General features: G+C 58.3%; 1 protein-coding gene across 1 annotated transcript; it reads left to right on the top strand.

Moving 5' to 3' along the window:
* Positions 1 to 256: 256 nt before the first annotated feature.
* KCNK17 (potassium two pore domain channel subfamily K member 17) lies at positions 257 to 13,957 on the top strand. The gene is made up of 5 exons (XM_070584534.1): positions 257 to 775; positions 3,795 to 3,909; positions 7,612 to 7,772; positions 8,246 to 8,420; positions 13,195 to 13,957. The coding sequence occupies exons 1-5, from the start codon at positions 395 to 397 to the stop codon at positions 13,503 to 13,505; spliced, it is 1,143 nt and encodes a 380-aa protein (XP_070440635.1). The 5' UTR covers positions 257 to 394; the 3' UTR covers positions 13,506 to 13,957.
* The last annotated feature ends 6,485 nt before the right edge of the window (positions 13,958 to 20,442 follow it).

Below are 20,442 nucleotides of genomic sequence, written 5' to 3'. Positions count from 1 at the left end.
GCTGGGGTCCCTCCTCTTTGGGTACCCAAAGGAAAGGGTGGTGCGAGAGACCCAGGGAGGACTTGACAGGTAACAAGTCCTTGGCAATAGTCCCAAGGTCCAAGGACTTAGGCCAGGACCCTAAGACAATAAACGTGGCTTCTACTTTCTCTTCCCGGAGTGTGAGTGCGGTCTCCAGAGTCCCTCCCACTGCCTGCTACAGGACACGCGGGGGGGCCCTGGGCCCCTTTCCTCTCTGCGCGTGCGGTCACCCAGCGGCCCTCCCCTTCTCCCTGAGCGAGGCCTGGGGGGTGAGCGCTCCACACACACTTGAGGAGGGGCCAGATGCCCACAGCCCGGGTCTCTTTTCGACCCTGGGATTGGATCCCGGCGCGGGGTGGGGCAAGGCTGTCCCATGGCCCAGCACGCCCCTTCTGCTAAGAAAACTGGGCACAGGCAGGCGTTGGCTAGAGAAGGGACCAGCCGAGCTCCTAGCCCTTCCTTTCCGCCTCAGTCCTGGTCCATGGCTCCCGGCTCAGGCCACCCCGCCTGTCCCTCGATGTGCAGAGCGCGAGCGCGGACGGCGTCCGAGGGCAGGGCCCCGAGCTGTGCGGTGCCGGGCACCGTGCTCCTGCTGTTCGTCTACCCCGCTTACCTGGCGCTGGGCACCGGCGTGTTCTGGGTGCTGGAGAGCCCCGCGGCGCATGATGCCACCGAGAGGTTCCAGCACGACAAGTGGGCGCTGCTGCGGAATTTCACGTGTCTGGATGGCCCGGCGCTGGACTTAATGATCCGGGTCAGGGGCGAGCGGGGCTGTCCCGGGCGCGACGGGATGGGCAGGGGACCGCAGGGTGATCGGGCAGAGGGCGAGAGGGCGCTTAAAAGAGAGGTGGAGGGGATAGACGCGGGGACGACAGGGGGCGCGCGTGGCCGGGTAGGGGACGAGAGAGGTGGGCTGGACCGCAGGGGAAAGGGCCCAGGCTCCAGCGAGAGGAAAGCGCAGCGCGGCCCTCTGAGTCCTCTTTTGGGGGCCCTGCGGAGAGATGCGTGGCGCCAACATCCGAATTTGAGTATGAGGACGACAGGGGCGCGCTTAGCTGGGTCGGGAGCTGGAAGGGCCGGCCCGCTCGGTCAGAATAGGGGCACAGCGCGCTTGGCCGGCTTGGGAGGCGGCGGGGCGCGGGTCCAACCCGGACCGCGCGGTGCTGTGTCGGGGTTAGACCTCGAGTGAAGGACGAAAGGTCACATCTGGTCCCTTCCCAGAGAGACCCCAGGAGCAAATATGAGAATTGGGAGCGAGGACGGCAGGAGGCGCTGGGTGTCTAAGGACGAGCAAGACCGAGGGCGGGACCGGCGGGGTCTGGGGGAAAGGGGCGCGGGGAAAGTTTGGCCCAGCGGTGGGTAGAATGGGGCTGAGGCGCGCGTGTCAGAGTCGGGGGTCAGTGGTGGGGGGGGGGAGGCTGGGGGCGAGGGAGAGCTCGAAGTGCTCTGACCCGGGTCCGAGGGGAGGAGCAGACGCAGAGGCGCTGTTTGGCTGACCGCCTTACTCCGAGCCTTCGGACACCAGGGGCTAGGCGCGCCCACCCAGCCGCGGGAGGATGCAGAGGTCACTGAGGACAGAGACTGCTCGGAGGGTGGGGACCCAGCGCGGCGCGGGGAGGAGGGGAAGCAAGGGAGGGATCTTCCGGGCGGGGCATGGAGAAAGGATAGAGGCCTCCTTCTCCGACTCTGGGCGGGCGACGCCCAACTAGGAGCTGCTGGGATTCGGCGGAAGTATTAAAGTCCTAGTCCCTACTAGGTCCCTGGGCCCAGACAGCTGCACCCCTGGCCTGAATCCCCACCCCGACCCCTCGCAGTCCCGGTGCCTCCGAGGAGAGGGACGGGACATGTGTCCGGGGCACCTGAGCACAGGTGGTGTCCTGAGCCCTTGGACTGAGCCAATTCGGCAGGGCCTGGAGCTGGGCAGGGCAAAGACCACCTCTGCTAAGGACCTAATACAGCGCCTCCACCCCCCACCACTAAACTTCCACAAATACAGCCGACCACCTGGTCCTGGGGGCTGTGTGATACCCTTGCAAAGGAGGTGAACTTTACTGCAGGCAACCTGGGCGGGGGGAGGTGACAATGAGGGTGATGATAATAGTAAGAAACACTCCCCTAGTATAGCACTCACTGCTTGTTGAGCACTGTTCCTAGTGTACTAACCTGTGTTAACTGGCTTCATCCTCACCTACCTCACATGTGGGTACCATTACACTCATCCCCATTTTAGAGATGAAGAAACCGAGGCTCAGAGAGGTTAAATACAAACACACATGTACACAGGCATGGGGCTGTTACTCGCCATGAGGACTGCCTCAGTGTGGATCTGTGGATGGGGGTGGTTCCCAGCTGGACTTCCATCTCTGTACACTTCCCCTCCAGCCCCCTCCTACTCCACGCCCACTTCACCTCCTTCCTCAACCCTCCTGTGGCTTCAACCATCCCCAGGAATAAAGATGTGGTGCCTCCAACCCAGATCTCCCCGAGGGGTACCAGGGAAGTACATGCAACTTCCTAGCAGCCCTCAAATTCCCCCAAGGTCAAGGGCAAGCAGCCCTCCTCCTCCCAGCCCTGCTCCTCTACCTGTTCCAGATCTCTGTCACTGGCCCCACACCCACACACACTCATACTGGTCTTAGATGCTTCCCTCACTACCCGCACCAAATGGAGCCTGAGGCCTGGGCTTCTGAACATCTCCTCTGTGTTCCTCCTGGACCACCCTGTGCCAGGATGCTGGCCAGGCCCCTCCATCACTCTACACCCCTGTAGGAATCTCTCCCCTTCCAGTCTGCCAACATCTTCTATGCTGCCAGCTGCCACAGAGCCCAAACACCTGATCCTGTCTTCTGTTTGCTCAGTGGCCTTGGATGCAGCCTGCCACTGGCTCCTGGGCAGGGCAGAGCCAAGCATGACCTGGCCCACAACCATCTTTCAGTCTCCTTATTCTACAACCGAGGCACAGTCACACCTCCCAGCCTCTGCTCCTGCTGACCCATCTGCCTAAATGCCCCTCACCAGGGCCAATCCTATCTGGCCCTCAAGGAGGGCCCAACGAGACCATCACTCCCTCCATGAAGCCTTCTGCCCCCACCCCCATCAGAACAAACACCTTTCCTCTCTACTCCAGCTGCCTTAGACTCGTGATAATGGTGACGTTGGCAACCACTAACATTCACCGTGTTCAGGTACTCTTCTAAGTGTTCACACATAATACCTCGTTTAACCCTCACAACAACTCTGTGAAGTGGGTGCCATTAGGATTCCCATTTTATAGATAGGAAAACTGAGGCACAGAGAAGTTGAGCATCTTCCCAGGATCGTGCAGTTGCGCTGACTTTGTGTCCAGAGCTGCAAGGACTGCACTGTGCTAGAGTTAGACAATTTGGCTCCGTCCCACTGAGGACTGAGGTCACGTCTCTTTCATCTCTGGGTTCCCTAAAAGCACCACACAGCAGGCCTGGCCAGTGCTTGTTGCAGGAATGGGAGCGACCAGAGGAGAAAATAAATGGTGTTCTTCCAGCCAGTGAGATATCCTAGGCTGACCTGGGCTCAAGTGAGGGGAAGGAGCTGTCCCCGTGGTTCCTGCCCCTGGGGAGCCCCTGGTTGGAGGGGGAGAGCCTCCTTTCCGTGGACTGGCTGCCATCAAAGAACGGTTGTGAGAATTGTCCACGGGTTTGTGTGTGTGCGTGTATGCATGCGTGTATGCACACGTGTGTGGCTGTGGGTGCAGTCTCCCCCACAGAGCCTAGCGGTCACTGCAGCCTCTCCTTCAGGGCATCATCCAAGCGTACCGGGATGGGGACATCGTCCTCAGCAACACCACCAGCATGGGGCGCTGGGAGCTCATGGGCTCCTTCTTCTTTTCCGTGTCCACCATCACCACCATTGGTAAGGACAGCATGGAGCCAGGTGGGTGGGGCTGGGGAGAGTGGCCTCCCCCTGAGGGATGGGGAGCCAGTTGCTTCTTGGAGAGGTTGTCAGGACCTCGAGACTCCAAGTGTGGTCGGACCCAGCAGCGTGGACACCACCTGAGAGCAGAATCTAGGGCCTCCCGGGCCTGGCGGATGGTCTGCTGAATCAGTTTCTGCATTTTACCAAGGCCCCCAGGAGGTTTGTGTGCAATGCTCAAGTCTGAGAAACTCTGCTCTAGGGGACTTCTGCCTCGCACAGCCTCTCGGGGAGCAGAGGCGAGGGAGAGTTGGGAAAGAAGGAGGGGCAGAAATCCAAAAAGAGACTTTCGACCCCCTGTTCTCAGCCTTGGGGAGAGGTGGCCATTCCTGGAGGCCTCTCCTCAACTCCATCACCCCCGTCACCATCCTCTCCAGGCTCCCTTCCTCCCTCACACGGGGACACCTGAGCCAGATCTCCCTCCCGTGTCCCTAACCGTGCCCTGCAGAGAGCTGAGGTGGCGCTTGTCCTGAGAGGGCACCTTGGGGCTGTGGTGGGGGATGGAGGGGAGCAGCCTAGATCCCTCTAGCTCTGAAACCCAGGAAATAACTCAAGCCAGGCGGCCTCATCCCCACCCGGCCCCTGGACCTCTGCCCCGGCCCCCGCCCCTGCATGACACTCGACTGACCACCAGGTGGCAGGCTGACGCCACTGATGCCTCACACTGCCTCCTCCACCAGCTCTTGGCCAGCCAGGATCCTCTCCCAGTGACACCAGTATCCGAGCCTCTGTCCTCCCCAGAGTGGGGCTAGGCAGGAGCACCCAGAGGACACTCCATCTAGTCTGAAGTCAGCTAGTACTTCTTGGAAACAGGTCTTGGGGTCATGCGGGAGCTGGGCCTGTCCTCCACCTTGAGACAAGCATGCTTGGGAGAGCCCTGCGCTCTGGAAGGACTGGCCAGCATGGTGTTTATTCATCTTTACACCGCAGGGTCTAGAACAAGGCACAGCAAACAGTGGGTGCTCAACTAATGCTGACACTTAAGTGAATTCCAAAAAGACCCATCCCACCAGCATTTTTTGAGTGCCAGGGCAGTAGGTGATGTTGCTGCCGTCAGCACGGGTCAGGCCTGCCAGAGGGTGAGTGTCTTCAGTCTCTGAAACCCACACCTCATATACCCTCGACCGCAGACGGGTGACTTTGGCCCACTGAATTCGGTTTCACAGCCTGTCCCAGCCTGGACTATTTCCTTGTTGCTTCCTCACCACCCGGTTCTTCCCTAAAGCTCTCTGAGCCAGCTCTGAGTGGGGAGCAGGACAGAGGATGGGAGACTGGCCTCATTCCCCGTGCATGATACAGTAGGATCCAGCCGGGGTCTACTCGTCCCAGGCCCCGTGTGGGGCTGTTTTCCATCAGAGATCTCATTCTGTCCATACAGTCCAACTCCAAGGACAGGGCTTGTTATTTTCACGTCACAGATGAAGAAACTGAGGCACAGAGAATTTGTACTACTTCCTCAGGGTCACATAGCTAGTAAGCAGCAGAGCTGGAATTTGAAACCCAGCTGGGGACCCACAGCTGGAGGAGGGGTCGGCAAGGAGCCAGGCAGAGGGGTAGATGGAAACCAAGAGGTTTACTCTCTCTGGATGCCAACAGGAAGGAGAGTGTCCGCCTTTAGAGGAGGGAAGCTATGATAGCCAAAAGGGGAAGATGGATAGGACTCGAGATGCCTCTGATGTCCTCAGACCAGAAGCTGGTCCAGTGGAATTCAATCATTCATCTGTTCATTCATGCAATAAACATTTATTGAGCACCTTCTATATACAGATGCTTAAGGGTTCACATTCCCATCTACACCTCCTTTGCTTCCTTTCGTCCCACACCACACTTTGTGGTGGATGTCAACATCCCCATTTTACAGACAAAGAAACAGGCTCAGAAAGGTCAAGCCACTTGCCCAAGGTGCCACAGCCTGCAAGGAGCAGAGCTGGGATTCAAACCCAGGAAGTGCCTCTGATTCCAAAGGCCGAGCTCTGCACTTGCCCGAGCTTCGGCCTCGGGACTGAGCTCCCTGAGACCCCTCAGCATGGCAGGGGTGGGTGTAAGCTGCAGTTTCAATACAGTCCACGTGAGTGTGGAACGGTGGGGTGGGGGAGTGCTGAGCCAGCCTGGAGGGGCAGGGATGTTAGGCAGTGACAGAGGGCAGGGTGCAAGGCATCTGTTCACCTATTTACACGAGCATTCCTGTATTTCTCCATTCATTCACTCATTTGTTCATTCCTGTACTCATTCAACACACATATGGTGAGCGTTCAAGTGTCAGGTCCTGTGCCCAATGCTGAGAATATAAAGATGATTAAGACCCAGCCCTGTTCTTGAGGCTCCCTGGTGGGGGCAACCACCATGGAAACAAATGCTCCTTACAGTGGGTTATCCTCAAAGCCGGCAGGGTGCTGGGGAGCTGCTCCATGGGATGGTCTGGACTCAAAGGGCCATTTACAGGTGGGCAAGGATGGGAAGTGTCTTGGCAGAGTGACATGTTCAAAGGCACAGAGGCATGAGGTGGTCTGGGGTTTGGTGGGGCAGGAGTGTGGGCGGAACTGGGAAAGCAGGGGGACCAGATGAGCTTGAGCTCAGCTAGGTGAGAGACTGGGCTCTCCCCAGCAGGTATGATGAATAATAAAGGGTCCTAACCTGCGGGGTGATATCATCAGGTCTGCGTTTTAGAAAGACAAGACAGTGGTTGTGACCAAGAAGGGGGAGACAGAGGTGAGGGCAATGAAGGAGAACCCGGGACGATGGCCAGGGTGACAGAGTCCTCTTAGGAACACCTCCTCCTCTCCTAGCCTCCCCTCCCCTTATCTTCATGACCAGAGGCCCCAGCCTCCACCTCCCCCAGGTTACCTGATGGTCCATTGTCTGCCCTCACTCCTGGAGGGGTTTGGGAGCAAGCCCAGGTGTGTTCATTGGGGTCCTTTGGAAATCAGATATCAAGACAGAATCAGATGTGCAAGAGATTTATTGGCAGCATGGGGGGGAAGGGGAAGTCTTTGAAGGACAAAGGAGAAGGAACAGGAGAGATGGTGACAGCCTCAGCCTGCAAAGCAGGTCTGACACTTGAGAAGGGAGAGAGGGAAGGAGGGGCCTTGAGTGGGATAAACTGCAGGCTCTGGGAAAGGCTCTGCCTGGCGGTGGGAGCCCCCGAGCAGGACTGCCCATCAGAGGAACGCTGCATCGGGCAGGGCTGGCCCAGCTTTGGTGCCCGTCCCTCCAGCTGTCGGCTGGGAGCGGCCTGGAGACAGCGTGCCCTCAGCTTGAAGGGTGCAGTGGATCCTGGAGGTGTAGCGACTGGAGACTCTGCACCCTCCCAGGCTGCTCTCCTGCATCCCTCTGCCCACACAGAGAGGGAGGAAACGAAGAGAGGAGAGACGGGATGCTCACCCTTCCTGGGTTTGAGCTCATGCTCACTGCTGAGCCTCCCAGAGCCTCAGTTTTCCAGTCTGTGACATGTGGGGAATAATCCCCACTTGGAATGGTGGTTGTCAGATTGGACCGAGGGGATGAATGTATAGGGGCCCCTGCACCGCGCTGGGATGGGAAAGGGAGGCCTCGATAAGTACCAGCTGCCACACCTGGAGTGGGTCAGGAATGCAGGCTCCTGGGGATGGAAAGGTCCCCTGAAGCACCCCCGTCTCACCTCAGGCTACGGCAACCTGAGCCCCCACACCATGGCCGCCCGCCTCTTCTGCATCTTCTTCGCACTCGTGGGGATCCCGCTCAACCTCGTGGTGCTCAACCGCCTGGGGCACCTCATGCAGCAGGCGGTGCACCGCTGTGCCCGCAGGCTGGGGAGCGCCTGGCAGGTGAGGGGCTGCAGCGTGGGGGCAGGGACGGGCCACCTCGAGAAGGAGGCGGCTCGTGGGAATCGGGGTCACTGACGGCGAGGGCAGCCCCTGCCCGGAGTGAGAAAAAGACGGCTCTGGTGGGAATGGGGGTTCAGGAGGGTGAGTTGCTGGTGGGAATAGGCGTTACTTCTGGGAATCGGGGTTCCTGGTGGGGATGTGGTGGGGTTATGGGTCACTGCCCACAGTGGGGGTCTTAGTAATAAAGGGGCATCAGGGGAGGAGATGTGGTGGGACCCAGAGGCCAGGAAGGGGCAGCCCAGGTCTTGGCTGGGAGTCTGGAGAACACAGACCACGTGGAGAGGCACGAGGGCAGCCCCCTTCTTGCTGAGGCAGTGCTTGCTGCCTCCAGCTCAGTACCCCCAGGCTATCTGCTCCCGGCTCCCCCACACTGGGCAGAGGCCACATGGGGCTGGGCGCTGTGTGCACCACAGGACCCGGCCAAGGCCCAGTGGCTGGCGGGCTCCAGCGCCCTCCTCTCCGGCCTCCTGCTCTTCCTGCTGCTGCCCCCGCTGCTCTTCTCGCACGTGGAGGGCTGGAGCTATGTGGAGGGCTTCTACTTCGCCTTCATGACCCTCAGCACCGTGGGCTTCGGCGATTACGTGATTGGTGAGAGCCCCAGCGGGCGGCAGGGGTAGAGGGGGGCATGTCCCCTGTAGTCAGGCCCTGTGGGGGTTGGAGGCTCAGAGTCCAGAGGACACGGTCCTTGGCATGTTCAACCTGCCTTTGCTGTGTGATAGGGCTAAGGTCACCCAGCTAAAAAGTAAGCCACAACTCCTGGCCACCTTGACAAGGGCTGGGAGGGCTCACAGGTCCACAGGCTCCACCATTGTTCTTAGAGCTCCCCAGATAAGGGAGTCCCTGACCTCCCTCCCCTGTCCATCCTTGTCCTGGGATCTCTCTGCCTCACTTCACCCTCCCCCATGAAACGCCGAGCTTCCCACTACCCAGGGGCTGGGGCACGTATTCCATATCACGGCCCACAGTGATCAGGCAGGAGAGTCTAGGAGACTCAAGAAACCCCAGCCTCCCCCAACCCCCACCAGGGAACAACGGGCGGCCAGACTCTGAGTGCCAGCCAGGAAGGACTGCGGGGTCCAGAGGGCCCACTGTGGGCAAGACAAGGGCCCCAGACCTTGCATGTTAAAGCCGAGGCAGATACCCACCAGGTGGCAGTGGAGGACATTCTGCAGGGTGGCAGGGATGGCTGGGCCCCTCCCCACCCCCCCACCCCCCCAATCCCCCCCACCCCACCCCCCCGCCCCTGCCACCCCGTTCAGCCTCATCATGCCCCTCGGCTCCCGCCCCTGAGGGTTTAGCATAGGGCCAGTGGGCCCCCGCACCAGCACCACGCTCGGATCCCCGGCCCTAACTTGCCGGGGAGGCCCTGCTCTTCTTCACCCCTTCGGAGACAAAACCCAGCCTGGAATATTGAAATGAGGTTTTACCAAAGTGACAAACAGCTGACTCATCAGGCAACCTAGAGGACGATTGTCACCCCTGAGGAGGAAGCTGAAGCACAGAGAGGCCAAGTCATTTGCCTGAGATTGCACAGCTAGTGAGATATGAATTCTGATCTGTTTGACCTCAAAGTTCCTCCTCTTTCCTCACATACCCCCTCTCTAGGCCTCAGGGTTCCTGTCTGTAGAGTGAGGGGCCTGGGCTGGGTGCTCACTAAGACCCCCTTGGTGCCTTCTGGCCTGTGGGCAAGGTCCCCTTCCCAGAACCTCTCCTTCTCCAGGAAGAAGGCAGGGCCTGGTGTCAGGGCCTCCTGCTGCCCCTGCCTGATTCCTCCGTCCTGGGAAGGAGGCTGTTGCTCTGGGAGGAAATCCGTGGGAAGGTTTCTTCCAACCAAGTCGTGTTCCCACTCCTCCATTCAGCATGGAGAGATGTGTCTGAGGAGAGCAGAGCCCCGCAGCTCCAAGGGCCACCTCTGCCCCCTCACAGCTCAGAGGTTGATTCTTAGATCTGTCCTCCCCTCTGTTCCCACTGCCATTTCCCTAGTCCAGGCAGGGCTGTTTCATATAGCCAGTTGGGCATGTTGGGCACTGCACAATCCTAAGCGGTTGTCATTCACACAAAGCACGTTGAGGATGGCACCCATGGAGTTGTGCAGCCTTTATCCTTGTCCCCCCTCGGCTCTTACAACCTTTAAGAATGATAAGTGCTGGGCCAGCCCCTGTGGCCTAGTGGTTAAGTTCGGTGCACTCTGCTTCAGCAGCCCAGGTTTGGTTCACCTATGCCGCTTGTCTAGCCATGGCCATGCTGTGATGGTGGCCCACATACAAAAAGAGGAAGATTAGCAACAGATGTTAGCTCAGGGCAAATCTTCCAAAGCAGAAAAAAAAAAAATTTGACAAATGCTATCATGTGACCTGCCTAGCTCCTCTGAAAGCCTTCAGTTTTTCCCATAGTCTTAGGTTGGAGTCCAAACTCCATGACCACGCCTACGAGGGCCTTCCCTGTGACTGGGCCCTGCCTCCCTCTCCACTCAGCTCTCCACCTTCCATGCTGCACTCGGGCCATCACGAAATCCTCTTCTGACCAGCCCAGGGCTGGGTGATGTCATGGTACTGCGGCAGCCTCCCCTCAGGGGATGAAACTCAGGATTCGCCCCAGTGATGGTCCTAAACCCAGAAGGTCTGGTCCTTAGAGGGCACCCAGTGAAGAGAGGACAGGAGAAGTGGAAACAAGACCCCCAGCTACGGTCCCTCGGTACCCACTGACCACCAGGGCCCCCAAAGTTTGGTCCTGGGTGGGGATAGCTGGCCGTAGGCTGCCCGGGAAGGCTGCCTGGAGAAGCATCTAGGAGGTGGATGGGGAAGCTCGATGAGGGCGTTATGAAGCCCCACAGCCCCATGAGACAGGGCAGGGCGGGAGGGACCCCTCTAGATGTGGGCACCCCAGAAGTGGGAGGAAAGGCCTCTGCCACCACCCAGGGAGGGGCAGTGACCTCAGCTCGGCCGGCTCTGGGGCAGTGAGGCAGCTGATCTGGGTCCTTGCTACCCTGTGAGCCCCCGGTAGGGAGCGGCAGGGCAGGGGAGGCTGGCGTACCTATGGGGCACAGACCCCCCAGAGCCCCCTTCCACCCCACACCCTGACCAAGGAGGCCTGGCCCAAACCTACACGGGCCCCTTAAGCCCAGAGGCACTGCCCGGGCAGACCACTCCCGCCAAGGGGCTGTGGGCCGAGCTGCCCCTTGCGCCTCATCCCGGAGACCTGCTACTTGCTCTGGGTCCCTGTGCGGTCATTTCAGTGCCTCCTGGCAAGTGACCACACTGAGAGCCCCCGAATGTCCCCTCTACCAAGGGGAAGCTGAGGCCCAGAGAGGCGAAGGAAGTTGATTAAGGTACAGAGCAGGCAATCCAAGGGCAGGTTTAGGATAGACTCCCAAGCCAGGGCTCCTCATTTGCATATGTTCCAGAATCTTCCATAGCTGAGAGGGGATCCACCCTCACCTCTATTCCCGTGTCTCTCAGCCTCGCTTCTCCTCCAGAGACAAGGTCAAACCCTTTTCTTGCGTGGGAATGCTGAGGTCCACCACCTGGACTCGGGGTGTCCGTGATCCGCATGTCAGCAGCCACAGGGGTGTTATCTTCACAGCCACTCCTCTTTGCCCCCAGGGCTGTGGCCGGAGCAGCCCTCGGCCCCAGCTGCCTGCTCCTCCCTGGCCCCAGATCCCCCGCTTCCCCCAATTGCATTTGCGACTCAGTTGAGCGCCTTGCCAGCTGCCAGGTCTCCTGCCACTTATGATTTCTGCAAAAACAATGAAATCAAAGGGGAGAAGAACTCCTCCTCCCCTCCGTCGCCAGGAGCAGGCCGAGCTGGCGGGCAGCAGGCGCAGGAGCTGGCTCCCCGCTGATCTCATTTGGGACCACCAGCGGAATGGCGGCCCCGTAACCCAATCAGCCTAATCCAATCCCGGCTCCTGCCAGGTGGCAAGGTTGGGTCCATGGCTGCAGGCTCATCCCCGAGCTGGGGCCCAGAAGAGGAGCCCTGCCCTGGGAGGACAGGGCAGAGAGGTTGTCCTGGGCCAGCAGGACAGGTTGGGCGTTGGAGAGAGGGCTAGTACAGGGAGTGAGACAGAAAAGGGTGTCAAGGAAACAGGAGGACGGTCTCTGCCCTTTGAATGATCCCGGTCTGCTGAGGGAGGCAAGACAGACCCCAGGAAACGGACAGAAGGAAGAACTAACTTAAGGAGCAGGCCCTTGTCTTGACAGCAACCCCCATCCATCCCCTCCCTCGGCTGTTACTCATCCTGTCCTGACCGTGTTGAGGGCCCAGTGCAGGGATCCAACAGTGAGCAAAACAACCGCCCAACGACAGCGACCAACGCACCAGACTGCATGCCAGGCCCCATTCTGAGCACTTTCAATGCATTAACCCACATGATGGTCACAACAGTCCTAGGAAGTAGACACCCTTATCACCTCCGTTTTATAGATAAGGAAGCTGAGGCCCAGAGAATAAGTAACTTACCCAGCAAAAGCACATGTGCTGTGAGAGAGTGTAACAGAGGGGCCCATGCTAGTCTCTGGGGAGGCAAGTCTGAGCTGCGATCTGAAGGATGAGGGGAAGTTAACCAGGCCAAGAGGAATTGGAAATCAAGATCCTTCTGAGTTGGGAGGACAGCAAGCGCAAAGGCCCTGGGGCAGGAAGGGTGATCGATGGAGAAGTGGGGAAACAACCAGAGTGACTGGAGAACAGCACTCAAAGGGGAGAGATGTGCAAATCGAGGCTGAGGAAGTAGTTAGGGGGCGTTGGGTTAAGAATTTAGGACTTCCTCCTAAAAGCCAAGGAGGAGAAATTATTTTCCCTCTTTCACAGGGGAGGGACATTCAGACAGATGACGGTCACACAGCTGGTAAGAACTGAGGCAGGGTACAAACTCCATCGGTTCCATCTGTTCTTCCTAAAGCTCCTGGCAAGCTGTGTCCCTTCAGATAAGAGCAAACCAAACACAGAGACAGGCAAACAGCAGAACGGGCATCAGGCTCTCTGGGAGGGCTGGTTAAAACACAGATTACCTGCCCCACCCCCAGAGTTTCTGAGTCCATGGGTCTGGGGGGCGCCGATCATGTGCATTTCTAACAAACTCTCAGGTGATGCTGATGCAGCTGGTCCAGGGACCCCACCTGGAGAGCCAATGGGGTAGAGCTCGAACAGAGTCCCTCAGAAAGACAGAGAGGAAATTTAGTTCCCAACCCAGGGTGGCAATCCAGGGAGGCTTCCTGAAATCCCAGGGAGGGGACCACAAGGTCAGCAAGCTGGGACCAGTGTGGACTTCCCACGTTCTGCATCAAGGCAGGTGTATCTGTTTCTGCTTTGGGGATGTGGCCCCGGCTTCCCCCGGCCTCCATCCTCTGACCTGCCTCTCCCCCAGGCATGGACCCCTCCCGGAGGTACCCGCTGTGGTACAAGAACACGGTGTCCCTGTGGATCCTCTTTGGGATGGCCTGGCTGGCCCTGATCATCAAACTGCTCCTCTCCCTACTGGAGACCCCGAGGGGACTGTATTCCTGCTACCACCATAGCTCCAAGGGGGACTTCGAGCCCCAAAGCTGGAGGCAGGGCCCAGATGGGGAGGCAGAGCCCCACTGCCCCCAGCCAGGCGGCTCTCCAGAGGGACTTACGGAAACCACGCAGCATCCAGAACCCTCTGCTCAGGTCTCACGCTGTGGAAGAGACAGCTAGTTATACTCCAGAATTTGTTCCATCTTCTTCCACTAACCGGACCCTGATTTTAAGCCTGGCACATGATGACCCAGGTGAAAGATGACATTTTTCATCTTCCTTTGAGACGAGGTGCTGCTATATGATTAAATTCTGCCTGATAGATACATAGAAAAGTATCCTGTGTGACTAATGGATGTGACTTTCAGTGGGGTGGGGGGCAGGGAGAAGCAGGCAGTGTGTGGTCCTCTTCCTCACTTCTTCTTCTAGCTGGCTGCAATGTTGATATGGTGGCTGGAGCTCTGGCAGCCTTGTTGCACTATGAGGTAGAGGCCATATTTGAGATTGATGACACAATAAGATAGAAAGAGCCAGGATCCCTGATGATTGCAGAGCCGCTATAACAAACCTGGACTGAATACCACCAGACTTCATTTATGTGAGAGAAAAATAAATGTTGATCTTATTTAAAACTCTCTTATTTGGGTTTTTTGGTCACTCACAATAAAACTAATTCTAATGGACACACACACCCAGAGACTGGAGCACACAGAGAGAGAGGCCACCGCCTCCCCAGGTGAGTTTGCCCAGGACTGGAGGAGAGAAAGGACTGAGGGCGGGAGTGCAGGCACCCTATGCCTCCAGAGGGCCTCCAGGTAAACTCCCTGAAGACTTCTGACAACTCTGAGGATTGTTACCGCCAGCAGGAAGCTGGTCCCAGTTCGGCTGCTGAGTCCCTGCTCCACCGCTTACTCACTGCACAGGAAAGCCAGGGGCAGAGCAGTGGGCTCCTCCTGCCTCCCCCGCCCCCTGGCATTTGAAGGCTCCAACCATGGTTTGCAAAGCCAGGCAGGTTTTGCAGAGGTCACATCCGTTCGTAGAGGACTTCTGTCTCTCAGAGTTGCTACTAAGACAGCTCATAACAGTGTGGCCCCCACCACACCAAGGCCCCCAAGCCCAGCAGGAGCCCCAGGCAGGACCAGCCAGCACCTGAGGGTCTCCCGAGACAGCTGGCTTCTTGGCCTCAGTGGGCACCTGCGACTCTGCTCCTCTCTCCATCCTACGGGTAGCATCCCAGGGACCCAGAGGGCTCCATGTGACCCCTCCCTGGAGACAAAGCCCTCGGCCTCAGGGTCCTCCTGGAACTGGGTCGGGGGCTGCCTTTTGGCCAAGGAAGAAGGAAGGCTGTGACACCATCCAGCTTGCGCCATCTGGCCTGGCCCTAAGTGGACCAAGGCCCAGCCCAAGAGCAAACAGCAGCCAGTGAACAGCAGGGCCCGTGCCCACTTCCTAAGGCCCACGGGCTGGGCAGACGAAAGCGGCCGTGGGGACAAGACGGCTGGAGGTCTGGAAGCAGCATCCTTGTCCTCAGAAAGAGAGGACTCCAGAAAGAGAACCTCGCTCAAAACAGAGCGGGAGAGGCCGGAGTACTGGGTCTCCGCGGCGGTCCCAGCTCTGTCTCGCCTCGGGCCCCTTTCTCCTCCGGCCTGGGCTCTCTGACAGAGTCTCTCTCCCCATCACAGCCTTCCTATGCACACCCCTCCTGCTCAGAATGCCCGCCTCAGGGGAGCCAACCTGAGAGGCTGGGGGCGGCTGCTCAGAAGAGGGCTTCTGATTGGCCGGCGGCTCAGAGGAAGGCTTCTGATTGGCCAGTTCCTTACAGAAGTCTGCTCTGCAGGCGATGAGAACAGTCGCGGGAACTCTGAAGGACAAACTCAGACAGCGGGGAGGGGTCGCGGGGAAGAAACGTAGGTGAATGGTGAGGGCTCGTGGAGTCGGGGGAGAAGAGGAAGGAACCAGGGTGGGAGCTCCCCAGAGAGGTCTGGATCCGGGAAAGGCTCAGGAACGGAGAATTAGACCTCGGGACAGAAATCACAGAACAGAACGGGAGGTCGCTCCCTCGCAGACGAAAGCGGGGAGAAGTAGCACTGAGGACGACAGGATGGGGCAGCCTGAGAAAGCTGCCCGGCAATGTGCTCATTTACACAGCCTCGCCAGACCACCAAGGCCCTGAGGAGGAGGGAGAGGGGCTCCCCAGAGCACTACGGTGTGGCTGGGAAGAGTGTGCAGTTTGGAGCCAGCCTGCCTGGCTCACCCTGTCTGTGACCCCGGACCAATCACTAAGGTCTCTTTGTATCAGCTTTCTCCTCTGCAAAACAGACAAGAGCAGGATTGATCCCGGGGGGCAATGGGTGAGCCACCTCATAAAGTAGCAGGAGCGTGTGCGTCAGCCCGGAGGAGTCGCGATGTGCATTTCAGAGCTGGCAGCCAGCAGCAGGCCCCAGGGACCCCGCAGGAGGCAGACGCTGTGCAGGCCAGCGGCTACGTGGCAGGCAGAGCCTCTGCTGACCCTTCTCGGGCCTTGGGACTGGCCAGGAAGGCTGGGCTGAGCTAGCAGTGACGCAGGACTGAGCCTGCCCTTGGGGGCTCCCAGGATGATACCATCAGGCTGCTGGCCAGGATGAAGGGTCTGGACACGCATGACTCACAGGGGAACCTCCCACAATGCCGAGGGGCAGGCAGACCCCTCACACCCCCTGCTGTCTCTGCCGTCCTTCCTGGGCGGGCTGCCCAGCTCTGTGGCTTCAGTGCAGCCAGAGCAATTGCAGACTTGGTGTCACATGGTGGTTCCCTTTAATGCAGTGACATCTTTTATCTTCATCATTAATATTTCCCAACATTTTTGGGGTATTTTGTGTGTGTCAGGCACTGTTCTAAGTTCTTGACTTATACTAAGTCATTTACTTCTCCTGTCAACTCTGAGAAAGGAGCTATTATTTTTAATGCTGTTCTAAGACGGGAGGAAATGAGCTGTCTGATGGATGCTAAGACCAAAGGTAGCCACCTGTCCCCGTGGGCAGTCATGAGGGTTGCTGCCGGCCTGGCCGAGAGATAAGTGCCTGGGCTGGGGGGCGAGGAGACACTGACTTTAAGCCCTATAAGATCTTGAGCAGCCACTCCCCTTTCTATGCCTCAGCTTCTTCCCCTGTGAAAGAGCAGGCTGGCTTCATGGAGCCTGAATCCTACTACTTACACTCCCTCAGCTTGTTTCTGGATTGTTCAAATGGACCACGTTTCTGGGAGGGCCGTTCCTGGCCCCACCCATCTCCTGGGGCTGTCTTAAGTGTCTGGATCCAAGCAGGTCTGTCTGTCTCTCTCTCTCTCAATCTTTCATTTCAGGAGCCAGGCCAGAGAAGGACTTGACTCAGTGGAAGCCGAAGGAGTCCTCAGTCTGGGGTAACAGCGATGCTGAGACTCCCCGTCCCTAATTCCCCTCCACCCTCACCTTGCTGCATCCCCACCCCTGGGCTCCTGCCCGGGCAGCACTGCCCTGAAGTCAGCCCCGCTGATCACCCTTCTCCACCCTCCCCAAACCACTCACATGATGGGCTCTGGGCCTCCCACCACACCGTGCCTCCCGCCTCCACCACCATACACACGCAGTGCTGGGCCCCACCCCACTGACCCTCCTCCCCGCAGGACACAGCGCTGGATCCTGTATCTCCTGCCCTCCTCTGCCCTTTGCTGGTGGAAACTCATCTCCAGTTAACATTGTTCCTTGAGGCCAAGGAGACAGCAGCCCCCCGCCCCCACGGCCCTCTCAGCACACACAGGGTCTTTGCTCAAGATTCTCAGCCCACCCCCACTCCAGTCACAAAACCTCTCCCAACCCCTCAAGGAGCCATGGCAGCCCGAGGCCTGGAGGCAGGAAGGAGCCCAGAGCTGAGTACTTCCCACCTCAGTTAGAGCTCTTGTGAGGAGTCGGGGATGCTCCCCTGCAACCAGCACATTTTCTAGAAGTTGAAAGCAAAACCCTGCAGACTGGCTCCCCACCAGCCACTGCTGAGCTCCCTGCCCCTGCCTGGCCCTGGGGTTGGGATCCTGTTCAGCCTTTGCTGGCATTCCAACCTTTCCACATCTTTTCAGACCAACGTTTACCTCATTTATTCTTCCCTGGACTCAGGCAGATGTGAATCTCTATCCTGACTCTATCGCTTACTTGCTGGGCAACCTTTGAGAAGTCACATAACCTCTCTGAGCCTTAGTCTCCCCATTCCTAAAATGGAAATCCTGATACCAAACTCAGGAATGTTTTGATGAGTTGGGGGGAAGGCAGCTGAGTAATGGATGAGAAAGCACCCATGTTGCATCTGGCACATAACAGGGCTCAGAAATATTTGTTCCCTCCTTTTCTTTTCTTCCTGGACTGAAGCTCTAGCCCCCTCAACCCTCTTCCATCAGGCAGCTCGTGGAGACCTGCTGTGCCCCTTCCTCTGAGAAGACCTCCTGGAGCAGCCTGCCCTTTGGCCTCCAGTGAGCTTGGGAGGGGCAGGAAATGAGGTGGGGATGGAGGGAATAAGATTGCCAAGGCTTTGGGAGGCGAGGCGAGGAGACAGGCTGTAAAACGGGAGGGTCAGTGTGTGTCTTGGAGGAGCAGCTCCCAATCCGCCCACTGGCCAGGGTCACTGCCTTGGGGGTGGGGCCAGAGAGGGGCGGGCGGGAGCCTCCAGCAGGACTCGGTTGTTACTCTCCTTGGCTCCCTCTCCCCACCCACTCTCTGAGGTTCTCTGAAGCCCTGAACCCCGCAGTGGGGGACAGAGGCTGACCCCCAAGGACTGAATCACCCAGGCTCCTTCAGTCTTTGGCTTCTGACTTGATTAGATCCAAGATGGGAAGTGATGGGAGGGCCAGGGGGAAATAGTCAGGGCATTCCCGGCCTCTCCCTGCAGGCCCTGGTTTGGCAGTGGCTGTGTGCCTCTCCTAAGGTGCAGTCCCTGTCCTGGTGGCCCCTTTCCCAGGGCAGTGACAAGGGCTGGGTTCTAGGAACAGTGCCCTCTCTTGGCTGCTCTGGCCTGGGAGTGGTACCAATTCCACACTATTGCCAGGCCCTGGAGCCGCGCCATCGCTCAGGCCCGCCACACTCTGGACACGGTTCCTGCGTTATTCTCTGCAATGAACCCTTGGAAAATGCCATCTGCTCCGAGCAAGGACCCAGTGGATCCAGGCACCCAGTTCCTCAATCTCCCACCCGCTCCCTTAACCAAACCGCAGCCCGGCTGGGGTTGGAGGCTCCAGGTACTGCGTGAAAACCGTGGAGGAATCGAGGTGGCCGCCCCATCCGGGAGAACCTCCAGCTCTCGCTGTGGGGAACAATGGAGTGGAGACCCAGCCCCGGTGCCAGGCGGGCCCCATCACCCTCGCCTGTCTCTGGCTGGCTGGGGACAGCGGCACAAGGGAAGAGAAAGGCTCCCCAAAACCTCTTGGCCCTGCAGAGAAGTCAGGAGGAAGGGACAGACCCTGTCCCCAGCAGGAAACTCCTTTATCAGACGGGGAGCTCCATGACATGAGGAACCACGGCTCCCCATCCGACTGGGTGCTCCCTGCGTGCAGGGGCTGAGTGCCACTCATCTGTTTTCTTTTATCCCCGGCACCCAGCTCAGTCACCCGCAAACATCTCCTCACTGCAGTACTTAGGGACACAGAAATGTAGGAACGTGACCCCTGCCATCTGATAGGGATGCAGATCTGTGAAAAGGCCCACAGAGCAGTGCAGCTCACGCCAGGCGGGCCCAGAGCACATCCCTGGAGCACCCACCTGGCTTCAATGCCGTCTTCCCACAGGCTCCTGTGTGACCTTGGGCAAGTCACTTCACCTTGGGGTGACCAGCTGGTCCTGGTTTTCCCGTGACTGTCCCGGGAAAGTCCCTCGTCCAAGGAAACTCCTTAGTCCCAGAAAGTGGGCCAGTTGTCCACTCTACTTACCTTCCCTGCCTCAGTTTCCTCATACGGGAAATGCAATGACAACAGCCATGTCTGCCTCATGAGAATGGCTGTCATATAGATGACATGAGCTCAGGAGAATGCAGAGCTCAGAGAGCGTCTGGCCCAGAGTTAGTGTTCTACCACTCGCCTTCCTTGTCTGAGTTCCCCCAAAGCAGATCCTGGGACGGGATTTGGCTGCATGTCGTTTTTTTGGGAAGTGGCTCCAAAAAGCACCAGTAAGGACGTTAAACAAGAAAGGAAAAGGAACCCAACGCAGAGAGGTCATGGGCAGGTGACTGCCCTGGGCGGTTGGGGCTCCAGCCACCGCAGAACTGGGGAGCCTGGGCGGAGCATGTCCCGGAGTTGCCCCTGCCCAGGGGCAAGGGAGCTGGGGTTTGTAATCCCCAAATCCCATTTCTCACTGCCCGAGGGCTGCTCCCTGAGCAGGGAGGTGCTAATTCCCCAGCATACGTGGCCGGAAGCCTGCAGAGTGCATGGGAACGATGAGAGCAGAGCGGGCAGGGCAGGTCAACATCTGCCACATGCATGTTAACCATGCTTATAAAGTGTGGGAGGCATGGGAGCCAAAGGGACACCTGCCCAGCTGTGGGAAAGGGGGTCAAGGCAGGAGGAGATACTGTCTGGGTGAGCTTTGAAGCATGAGTAGTTTTCCAGGCAAAGGAGGAGTCAGGCCTTGCACATGAGTAAATGTTTAAATGAATGCCAAACAAGTGGAAAGTGATGCAAATGCTTGAGCTAGAGGAGCTGACTAGATGCTGGAAAGCCATGGGCGGCTCAGAGGAGGAGGTGATGCGGTCAGTCCTGTGGGTATCAGGAAAGGCTAGATCAAGGCATGAGGACCTGAGTTGGTCTCTAATCGACAGGTAAAGAGAAGAGAAGGTAGACCAGGGGGAAGACCCTTGAGAGCTAAGGCAGAAGCAGGAATGGCAGGGGTAGAAAGGAGTGCCAAAGAAAGGGAAGGGAGAGGGAGGAAAGGGAAAGGAAAGAAAGAAAAAAGAAGGGAAAGGAAGGAAAAGAAGGGAGGAACTGATCTTGGGAAAGGAGGAAAAGAGACATAGAAAGCTCAGCCACAGGAGCAGAGGAGAACCATGGAGTTCTGCATAACAGAGGTCAAAGGAAGACAGTGGTCATGTGGCAGCATTGAGTTCTCAAGTGCTGCGTCCTGCCCAGAGTG

This window comes from Equus przewalskii, chromosome 19, assembly GCF_037783145.1.
Source record: "Equus przewalskii isolate Varuska chromosome 19, EquPr2, whole genome shotgun sequence".
In the NCBI taxonomy this organism is placed as follows: Eukaryota; Metazoa; Chordata; class Mammalia; order Perissodactyla; family Equidae; genus Equus; species Equus przewalskii.
The sequence above is the reverse complement of the archived record's forward strand: the minus strand, read 5'-3'. Positions and strand labels throughout refer to the sequence as shown.